The sequence below is a fragment of the Amphiura filiformis genome, chromosome 18, assembly GCF_039555335.1.
Source record: "Amphiura filiformis chromosome 18, Afil_fr2py, whole genome shotgun sequence".
NCBI lineage: Eukaryota > Metazoa > Echinodermata > Ophiuroidea > Amphilepidida > Amphiuridae > Amphiura > Amphiura filiformis.
In genome coordinates, this window is record NC_092645.1 from 56,796,642 (window position 1) to 56,808,500 (window position 11,859).

General features: G+C 37.1%; 1 protein-coding gene across 1 annotated transcript in view; it reads right to left on the reverse strand.

The window, feature by feature from the left end:
• LOC140138842 (tyrosine-protein kinase Src42A-like) overlaps nucleotides 1-5,286 on the reverse strand; it is a 62,558-nt gene extending 57,272 nt beyond the window's left edge. Inside the window, 1 exon segment of the mRNA XM_072160611.1 lies at nucleotides 4,475-5,286. Within this exon segment, the coding sequence (XP_072016712.1) occupies nucleotides 4,475-4,887 (413 nt within the window). The 5' untranslated portion in view covers nucleotides 4,888-5,286.
• Nucleotides 5,287-11,859: the final 6,573 nt, after the last annotated feature.

The following is an 11,859-nucleotide window of genomic DNA, read 5'->3' on the forward strand; positions in this document are numbered from 1 at the left end:
TGGGGCAAGGACTACAACTACTGTACTGAAAATTTAGCAACTCAGGGCAAGTAGTTATTGATTTATTGATCAAATATTGGTTTTCCCTCATTTTTGACTGTAACTCCACAACTGTTGGCTGTGCTGAAATAAAATTTCCAGTGCAGTAGTCGTAGTCCTTGCCCCTATAATATACATATATCTTACTTGTCACCAATGCGCTATCATTTTTAAGAAAATGCAAAAATAGGCACAAATTTGGGCAGGGGTGTAGAACCCCCTTAAATTACAAGTGCCAATGATGTTTAATTTGTAAAAAAACAAGTTTATTTGAATTGCTGCAACTCTGAGACAGTCTACATTTTGTAATTCAATTCGATATGTCTGATGATGTGCTCTCATGTCCCACAAAAAATACTGTCAACATTCATGAATACCATAGCCCTTAATAGCCCTGCCTACTGGCATTATTTCATTACCAGTGGCACTCATTAGTTAAATTACCACCGTTATTGACACTGAACAACTTCCTTATGGTCTATTATTGTTTACACAGACTGGTACTATTCATCATTGATGTTAGCTTCAATGTCATTTCCTTGTACTTGACCTTCTTGAATTACAATGTTCACACAATGGTCTGAATGTGCACCAGTGTTTGTCACATCATTATTAACATGAGTTGCCATGTCAGTACTTAGTCTTTCCACCCAAATGGGCTACTTTAGTACTGGGCGATGCTCCCAAATGACACTGGTGGGAAATTACCCCCCCCCCTTCCTGGCCATATCACACAGAATGATTACCTGTATTTTATAGTACAATATATTCATGTGTCATAAAAAAATGTGTTTTACACATGTACGTGCACATTAAATCGGATTAATTAGCGTTTGCAGTGAAATTTGACAGATAAGTAAATTACTGTGAGGCAGAACATCTTCTAAATTCAGTTTGACATTTGAGGATGTTGCTGCACTTGAATGTGTGGAGCCAGGTCTTCAACAACTTGAGCAACCATTACAGTGGCAATATTGTGCTACTACTGAGCAGTCAGCTGGCTACCTTGACAGAAAAGTAGTGCTGAACATGTGTTCATCCACTCCAATGCACTTGTGCAAAAGTTCAAGGTGGCCATACAAATTAACTAGATTTTGCAAATTCCTAAATATTAGCCCTAATAGTACACTTGGTATTTTCGAACATCTACTGGGATGAGCCTAAAGAACTTCAAGGATTATTTTCAATTTCAAATACATTGCAGTTTTTCCAACTTAACAATAAGATGTTGTCTAGAATGTAAATTATAATGTGACCCACTGTTTGCAAATTTAATTTATTCCGAAAAGTTCTTGAAAAAAATAATTCCTCAAAGACTTAGTTGGCAGTCCACGCTTTTTAAAACATGCCACTTTGCAATTTGGAAAATCAATAAAAGCGTGGGTGTTTAAATTTTGTTGGTAAAAAGCGTGGAATGATATAAGGCGTGGGATTAAAATAAAAAGCGTGGGGCTTGTTTCAACTTTAAAATATATTTAAATTTTCAATGATAACATCGCCGTAATTACCAAGAAAAATTGCCAAAGACCCAAACCACATCGCAAAATAAAATTCCATTTGATGTGTGTTTACATGCTTCCAGCGCAATACACAAGTTTGTAATATCCTCCACAACACCTGCCAAAACTCATATGTGAAATGTGATATATATATGCAAATGTCCGATTTTACATGACGTATTGCTATATGTGTTCTTTACATCGATCGTATAATAATAATGAGTGACGTCATCAATCACGGACGGATCCAGGAATTTTCAATACGGGGGGCACCGAGTCGGCGCCCACACTCTGTAAAAATACACAGAGTCATGCGCCGCTCTGCAAAAATTTGAGGGTGCACCCCCTCTAAATCCGCCCCTGTCAATCATGATTTAGGGAAGAGGAGCAGGGGTTTTAATGCGAATCAGAATTCAGATAAAAATGAACAATTACCATAACAAATGGTCATCACAACAAGTCAACAACAGGTAGTTGTAGTGCTACCCAGGGTTCGGTTTTTGCCGGCAAAAACCTGTTTTTGCAGACAAAGTGGCAAAAACCTGGCAAAAACTGTTTTTGCCAGTTTTTGCCTGGTTTAAACCGGCAAAAAATGGCAAAAACTCACATATAGTCACTGAAATATTAAAAAGTGGCACAGAAAGCTCATACGTATGTAAACAGTAACACACAACATTTAATGAATCATTCAACATATTTTTTGTCTCATCAAGTCCTTGAAATGAAAAAGTTTTGAATTTTATTCATGCCACATTTCGGTTAAATGCACTTTCAGAGCAATGAAAACGCATGCCTTTAATTTCTTAATATATTGCTTATAATTACAAAATCTGGCCTTGTTACACTCGGGAACTTATTTTTGTAACTTAATAATTTGTTTTGAGATAAAAAAACTGAACTATAAATCACTTTTTTAGTTTTTGCCATTTTTGCCGGCAAAAACTGGTTAAAACCGCGTTTTTTTTCTGCGGCAAAAACCTGCGAACCCTGTGCTACCAGTTACAAAATATGATCAATAAAAAATAACACTTCCTGTTACCGTACATTAAATATGGTACGGTACGTACCTTTGCTTACAAGCATCATTTGAAGTTGATTTTGAATTTAACTTTTCGCCTGCCTGTTTTGTGTTTTGTTTATTCGGGCTTTTTGAGGTTGTTTTGTTTGAGGCTTTGTTTTGTGAGCTCAAGGTTGTTTTGTGAAGAAGGTGTTTTTTTATAAGTTGTTTAATTTTTATTATTTTATAGGTTATTTTTTGAGGTTATTTTGTTTTCAGGGCTAGAGACCCGTCCAGCCGTCATTTGGATGGCCTGTCACGAGTCATTTGGACGGCTTGTCATGAGAATGGACAGCCTACAAAATGCTTAAGCTGTCCACGAGCAGTACCGTACTAATGCTGTTACTAAATCCTATTTGGCGATGACGTCTGTCAATTTTGACATCCTTGTCTGTTTACAAACAGAGAGGTAGACAAAGGACCTGTCAAAACTGTTCCGGTTGTCCAAACACTCATGCAGAAGGATGGCCCACAATAGAGTGATTCACGCAACATGAATCGGGATTAAAAAGCTGTGAGGTAGGACCATGTGTGCCACTGCTTCTATTGCCCAGTTTCAGTTTGCCATTAAGATTTTGAATGCAAACAGTTCAGACCCAGAACACGATCATGTCAGTAAATGAATATTTTGTTCTGGGACTGATTATTCGGACTAGTCCGCATCACTCCACGAGGCCGTCCAAAATAAAAATTGCGATATATACAATCATGTTCAATGTTCCTCTAACCCGAATTCTAACCCTAACCCTTTCATCTCCTTCTCATCACCCTGATCCATCGTTTACCAAGACAGGTCGGTACGAAGCAAAAAATGGGGGCAATTTACAAACATTTCAGGAGAAATTTTTAGATTTTCAGGGCTTGGCATAAAGTTGCAGAAAATTTTTCAAGAGGATTCAAATAATTAAAGTGCTCCAAATATGAATGGGATGGGTGAAGATCAAATAATGGAGTGCTGTATACTATCATGATTAATGTTGTCACATCAAAATAGTTTTACTTCTCAATTTCTTAACCAGTCTCAGTGAGACTGTCTCACATACATGTATGTATCATGTTCATAAAATTTCTTTAAAAAAAACTTCAAAAAAGTTTCAAAACATTTTACTAAATTAAAATTAATGATCTGACCAATTGAATGAATGACATTTCTTTTACTCCAGAAGTCTAGCCATGAATGTTCTCACTGATAGCTTCACTAGAAGTGTTGTTAAAATTGTGCTTAAAATTCTAGAATGTTCAAAATGCATGCAGGCAACCTTTGCTCTAAAAAAAATCATCAACATAACTATCGGTATAATCCATGTTTAAACAAATCAACAGAATATTGAACAACAGAACATGCATTGTGAAAAATGACAACACTGATCTACGGTACTGAAAAATTAACGATTCAAACTCCAGCCTAGATAAACCTACACAATATACATGTTATCGTTTGCAAATTCTACTAAGCTAAGTGGAGTTCTTGAGTAAATGTTCTTGTAATGTTCAGCAATTACTGCATGAAAAACAAAACACTTAAGGTTCTAACTTTACAGGTGTTTATGATAGAAAAACATTACAATTGATCTGAATTATTCAGTGAAATATAACATTATAATTTATTCCCGAGGACAGCATGAATTTTTTCGCCCTCGTCCACCTTTTTTAGGACGGCAATTTGAATAAATTTGGGGGCAAATCGCCATTCGCCCTCATGCATTATGAGCGCTGATGGCATCACCATCACATTGAACGACTGAGCAGTTCAATTTTCCACACAACTCTGATGATCAGACTAGTCTGGGCTCTGCCATGCTGCCAACAATTCATGAATTTACAATCATGTCAACAATAATGGATAAATATACTTTCTTTTTCTTCTTGGAACACTTACGGTTCTGATTCTAAGGATTGCACTTTAGCCACATAATTGCAGGGAATGTAACCTTCTCTATTTGTTGTTCGTGATCGTGCTAACCACCAATCACCAGTGTCCGATTCAACTTCAAGTTCTTCTCCTTTTTTGAAACTCAAGTCCTCGCTTGTTCTAGCATCATAATCAAACAAGGCAACATATAGTTTATAATGTCCAGCTGGGCCTGGTGGAAGATTTACTGGTCTTACTGGTCTATGTGCTGGAGACATACTAGGTGCTGCTGCTTGTACATGAGGAACATGACTTGGAGAATCCCTTATTGCACTTCCAGCATGAATAGCAACACTCTGCTGTTGTGCTTGATGATGTTGAGGCGTACTCGGCGTGTATCGCCTCCCCTCCGGTTTTTGTTTGCTAAAACAGCAACCCATTTTGGGTGCTTATTGGTCCTCCTGGATTAGAAATCACAGAAAATCAAGTAGATTATTTACTACGACATTGGGCTTCCGGTATATCACATCAGAAGGAGCATTTGTGTATCCTGAAAAAAAACCCAGGAAATCGTCGATCGGTCTTTCCTCACAGATCTTTCTCCCATTCAACAACAACGAAAAACATCTGCCCTGTTACGCATACAAATGAGTGATGACTCACTGAAATATAGTCCCCAAATTCTGCCAATGTTTTTCTTGCGCGTAAAGTACTACCGACCATATGTCATTATTTAATCTTCTCCCAAAACGAATGCAGAAATTTAGTTAATTTAAATGCAATATTACAGTGTTTTAGAGCAAAATATGGACAATGTCTCGCGGATGAAGATGACCTTGCACCGGTTTATCTGATGACCTCTTGGGCGTGTGCACAGCTGAACACATTTTCTATCAAACTGATGTTTTGATTGGATAATAAATTTGACACTCCCATTGGAGTACAGAAACGTATATCCAATCAGGAAAGGTCTTTCATTAATGATAATTCAATCATAGCTCATTTTAATTGATCGTCCGAGTGAGTTCACGGCGCTTGTTTTTAAACATAAATTAAAGTGCTAAAAACTAAACTAGAAATAATAAATGTGTACATCTTTGCAGGTTTGGACATCGCTGGACATATTGAGATTGGAAGCAAGATGTTCTAATCGAAAGGCTTATTGTATACACCCAAAATATATTTGTGTTTCTTTTATCAGCTGATCGTGTAGAGCAGAATTCAGCAGCTGTGACCATAAACAATGTCCAGCTGATCAGCTGTTTTGAATGTCGTATCCATTGTATTTATTGCATGTATATTAGTTTTAACTATGTGGTAATGTTATGTAACTGAAAAGGTTAAAATATTGACTCAATCTGTCCTCGACCTCGTTCGCGTACATATCATTTTTTTTTTCATTTTTTTTTGTTTAATTTTCCTTTTTTTATGCCTCTGGCCTCCACCGGAGGTATTATGTTTCCTGGTTGTCCGTCCATCTGTCCGTCCGTCCGAGCTTGCAGGTGCAATATCTCGGAACTGATAGGATGTACAGTGATGCAATTTGGTGGAGGGATGGTCATTGGCGGTCTTCAAATTCCAGTAGGTTTGGTTAGTGGGTCAAGGTCACCCAAGGTCATCTGAGGTCAAATTAGCAAAAAACGTTGTATGGGCATGAACCTTGGTGGGTAGGGGAGATTGGGGTTAGTTGAAACATTTTTCACAAAATCGTCTTTTTAACGCAAACCGATTACATTCAAGAAACACTAACCATATCAGTATAAACATATACATACATGCTACAAATACAGCCTTAAATTTTATTGGACCTGCTTATGATTATTCATATAATCCAATTTGAAAAAAGTAGTTTCAACTAACCCCACCCCTGGGGTAAGTTGAAACATAGGGTGGGGTTAGTTGAAACATGGCTTGTAAAAATTTCAAAATAATTATTATTGTGTTGTTAGGGTTATACTTCCCTTGAAGGCACCCTTTAACATACAATCAGTGTGAAAAAATGAATAAATAAATATGCGGGAGCGCGGGTCAATACTTTGGACACAAGGTGACGAGTGTCACCATGGACAAAAATATGAGAAGCCTAAAATATTATAAAATGTACTTTCTGTGTGCACTTTTTGCTTGTATTATTGCTTTTTAACCATATTAAAGCAATATTGAAGAAATGGTAAACATGTTACAAATTTTAAAAAGTCAAATTTTTAACCATATTTTTCTATGCGATTTTCACGCTTCAACTAACCCCACCTCAAAAGTTTCAACTAACCCCGATGCCTATTTTTACATTTCAAAGTTCATTACACAAAATAAGAAATACAATAAAACTTTTATTTAACATTATTCTGGGACTTACTACTAGTGCTTATGATACTCAAAAATAATCCCTGAATCTTCAAACAACATGGAGATAACGCATCTTTTCTGAGGGGTATAAAAATTAGTCAGCAAGTCACAAAACAGATATTCCTTTCCCAAGCCAACACTGGTGGGGCATCAGTGCTGTTGCTAATTTGGTGGATGACCCTTACTAATACCTATTACTAGGTGCCAGTATTTTACCAAATTAATTTTTGTGTCAAAAAAAAATACAATGTTTCAACTTACCCAGTGTTCCAACTAACCCCAATCTCCCCTACTGTAAACATTTAGAACCAAATTTTTTGAGGGTCATTTCGGGGTCATCCAGGGTCACCCAGGGGTCATCTGAGGTCAAATAACTTAAAACTGTCGTATGGGCATGAAACTTGGTGGGTACAGTCAACATTTAGAGTCAAATTTTGGACAGTCTTTTGGGGGTCATCCGGGGTCACTCAGGGGTCATCTGAGGTCAAATAACTTAAAACTGTCCTCCACCGGAGGTATTATGTTTCCTGGTTGTCCGTCCGTCCGAGCTTGCGGGTGCAATATCTCGGAACTGATAGGATGTACAGGGATGCAATTTGGTGGAGGGATGGTCATTGGCGGTCTTCAAATTCCAGTAGGTTTGGTTAGTGGGTCAAGGTCACCCAAGGTCATCTAGGGGTCATCTGAGGTCAAATTAGCAAAAAACGTTGTATGGGCATGAACCTTGGTGGGTACTTAAACATTTAGAACCAAATTTTTTAGGGTCATTTCGGGTCATCCAGGGTCACCCAGGGGTCATCTGAGGTCAAATAACTTAAAACTGTCGTATGGGCATGAAACTTGGTGGGTACAGTCAACATTTAGAGTCAAATTTTGGACAGTCTTTTGGGGGTCATCCGGGGTCACTCAGGGTTTATCTGAGGTCAAATAACTTAAAACTGTCATATGGGCATGAAACTTGGTGGGTACAGTCAACATTTAGAGACAAATTTTTGGACAGGCTTTTTTTGGGTCATCAGGGGTCACCCAGGGGTCATCTGAGGTTAAATAACTTAAAACTGTTGTATGGGCATGGAACTGGGTGGATACAATCAACATTTTGAGTCAAATTTTTGGACGGTCATTTTGGGGTCACCCAGGGGTCATCTGAGGTCAAATAACTTAAAACTGTTGTATGGGCATGAAACTTGGTGGGTACAGTCAACATATAAAGTTACATTTTTTGGAAGGTCATTTTTGGCCTTGCATTCCACTCGGATAATAGTCAAAATACTTCCTTGCTTCAGGTAAAAATCAAAATCAAACCATTTTGATGAAGACAAAATGGGTCAAGGATCTTTAATTTGTTACACTTTTTCTAAAAACCTACACTGTCATCTAGAGATGGCCAGTTCCTAGTGAAATTGCACCAGTTAAAATGATACGCGTCAAGGTGGAGGCATTGTGGCGACGCTTTGCGTCGAGAACCGCGCAAGTCGAGAACCGCTCTAGTTTATTAATATTAGGCTAAGACTTAGTAAAAAATAAAACATGTTTCACGTCCGGGTTTCCGAAAAAAAGGAGGAAGAGGGGGCTTTTTATTTTCTATTTTTTATCACAAAATTGGTGTAAATACCCATACTTAGAGCTGTTTTAGCGTACAATCCGTACATACAATAATGCCTGGAAAAAGGAGGAGGCCCTTTTTTATTTGTTGTTCTGAGAGTTACACCCCCTCTAATGATCACAAAACCTTCCTAAAATGTTTCTTGTATCTTTACAATGCTATAGAAAGCATCCCAACTTCCTAGACATATTTTTTGAAAAGTTATAACTGAATTTCAAAAAATAAAAATTTATTTGAGAAAACCTCAAGAAAGGAAGCGGGAGGGGACGTGAAACATGTTTATTTTTTTATTTGGCCTTATTTTAATCGAAAGACGAAAACAGTATTCTGATGTTTCACTCGCCAAAAAATATGTGACATTCTTCTATTTCTACCTGAGACTAGTATAGTCTCAGATTCTACGTATAATAAATAATGTCAAGTCAAGTGTCCCATAAGTAGGCATGTTCATAAAATTTTGAAATTTAATAAATTCATCTAAAATTGCTTTCATTAAAAAGAGAATCATTTAACGTAAAAAATGAGGGGTCAATCATGTATGTAGGCCTATAATTGGCAATGTTATGAGGAAAAGTATGCTCGCCTGAATGTCCCAAAAAAATGGGCCAAATTGTGTGTCCCAGCATTATCAATGGCTTCCTATGTCATAACATGTGTGTATGTACTTTATGGCTAAATTTTGAGCACGAAGGGCCATTTTACAAAACTTTCGCAAATGTTTCATGAATGAAATGTGGCTTTCATTACTTGATAGTATCAAATATTATTCAAATGCAGATTTTTTAAAAATCATGCTACATAGGAGTTTTGAGGGTCAAAATCCAAATTTTCTTCATTTTACACAGTTAAGACAGGATCTTGGTGCACAAGTAAGCTTAATGAAGCCCGCCCTCACATGTTCAAAATGTGATCATGTCTACCATATTAAACATAATTAAAAGTTGACATCAATTGCAGAAAGCTGGATCTTGATCGAATGGTCAGCGATCCAGTTACCACGATAGGAATTGCTTTATTCCGTGTGGAGGTAACTGGATCACTGACCAAGATTCTGCTCGCTGCCTTTCTGGATTTCTGGGCAGACCATTTCAGGTATCGTGCCCAGCGTTGCTCGAGAAGTCTACTATAGCCAAGAATTTGATCACCAATCATGCCGATAGCTTCACATTCTGGGCTAGAGACCATTGCATTCAAAATCTAGTCGGATTCGCTGATGCATGACACCGTGTAAAGCAATGGAAGTTCAGAAGTAAACCAAGGGTGTAAATTAACAGTTATTTGTCTAGCCGTTTAAACGGACCACAATCCGGTCGGTTAACCGTGTAAACGTTATGTAAAAAAAAAAATCTTTAAAAAAAAAAAAATTCAAAGTTTTCGGTGACTTTGGAGAACCACTGGACTTACCGATTGTCTGTAATAAACACTCCCCCTCTGATAGCGCCTCCTCCAATTTTTCAACGAAAAATTAAATTGGCAAAAAAACAAAAAAAATAAAAAAAAATTCAAAGTTTTCGGTGACTTTGGAGAACCACTGGACTTACCGATTGTCTGTAATAAACACTCCCCTCTGATAACGCCCCTCCAATTTTTCAACGAAAAATTAAATTGGCAAAATGCAAACATTTTCAAATTCCATGCCATCGTTTGAAGTTTGAGTTTAAGGGTAGACGAGGTATTGTTGGTCGAAGCAACCTAAAAATCGATTTTCATTAGATCAATATATTATTGAAAAATAACACCTTGATGTTTTGCAAAAGTTCATTCTGCAAATCATATACTTTGCAAACTTGCTTAATTATCGTACGCTATGAAATAGAGTAAAGATTATAAGAACGCTTCCGTCTGAAGATCCGTCAGTCCGTCCTTCCTTCATTGTAAAAAATTATTTCTCAATAATTGTGTTTGTAGGAGGTTATAAACAGGAATAAATGTAATACGAGTTGGTATCATTGTGTGACGTTTTTGTTAAAGTTTGTTCAACAGAAAAATCATATCGGATTCTGTTTTACTTTTTGACGTTATGTTTGTTAATTGGTTTTAATGGTTAAAGTTTCTTTTAGTAGATCTAGAGAAACTGTAAAACTATACCATTGATTTAGAAACACGGTATATAATTGTTCCTGATTTTTCAATTGAGTACACACTCTGTTATTAGCACCTTTTGTTATAAATGTCTTTGACTAATATACTGTGAGTAAATAAAATGAGAGCTATAAAATACAATCAATTAGGCCAGGCAAATATGTTGGGGAAATTGTTATATATAATACACCTACCCATCATGCAGTGGGAGTTTTAATGATATTTTGCCAAATGCAATCACCACCTACACTCAGAAGGGCACTTAGATCAATTTGCATTGTGGGATATGATGCCATCAATCCCATGTCTAGCCACTAATCTACACTCATAAAACTAATATCATTAGATTAAATGGCCATTAAAATTGATAAAAATCTAGATATTTGGGTTGCCTTCAATGAGAAATTGATGAACATAGAATGTTATACATGCAATGTCAAATTGGGGGGGTGCAAGGGGTATCATTTTTTCAATCAATTTAGTATCCTTTGTGTCGTTATCATTATACAATAAAAATTCCTTTAAAAAAGGAATGGGGCTCCCAATGGGAGCTTTGATGTGAGATGCTGAAATCCGAGGGGGGGAGGGCAGTCCCACTGTGAAGGTGACGCGTATGTGTGGGGCTGTTAAGACCCCCTTTTTCACCATCGCTGTCACCAAAAGACCCCATTACCAGTACATGCTGTGTAAACCAAAGACCCCATATATTTCCTTTGGATCTATCACCCAAAGACTTTGAAATGACAAAGCCATTTGAAGTCATTTAGAACTAGAAATTCAATTTTCGAGGCTTCTTTAGGCTCTCACACAAAGACCCCATTAAAAAGTCATTCTCACCCAATGCCCCCCCCCCCCCTTATAATTTAGATCCAAACGGATCTACTCTCTCAACCAATGACCCCATATTCTGTACATTTTGGTCTCCCTGAATGCCAAAAACCATGCTCTCACACAACGTTATAGGCCATACATGCAATGTTAAATTACAATGTTAAATTGGGGGGGCAAGGGGGTATCATTTTTGCAATCAATTTAGTATCCTTTATATGATGGCATTGTGTTGTTATCATTATAGAATAAAAATTCCTTTAAAAAACAACAAAAAACAGTAACAATCCTGTTGACCCTGGCTGGAGAAAATTATAAACGACTGCAAATTAGTCTATGAGTAAATTGTAGGTCAATGAATTATGCAAACCACACAAAATAACGTTGCACAAGCCAGTGATCTCCTTGCAATACAAACCGCACAAAATAGCGTACGATACGTTAGGCGGTCTACTTGTTTATTGTTGTTAATGAGTTATGTACGTTTTACAAAAGTGTTGTTGTTTTAGCCCTCTTTACAATGTAACTCAAGAACCGCAGCACCTATAAA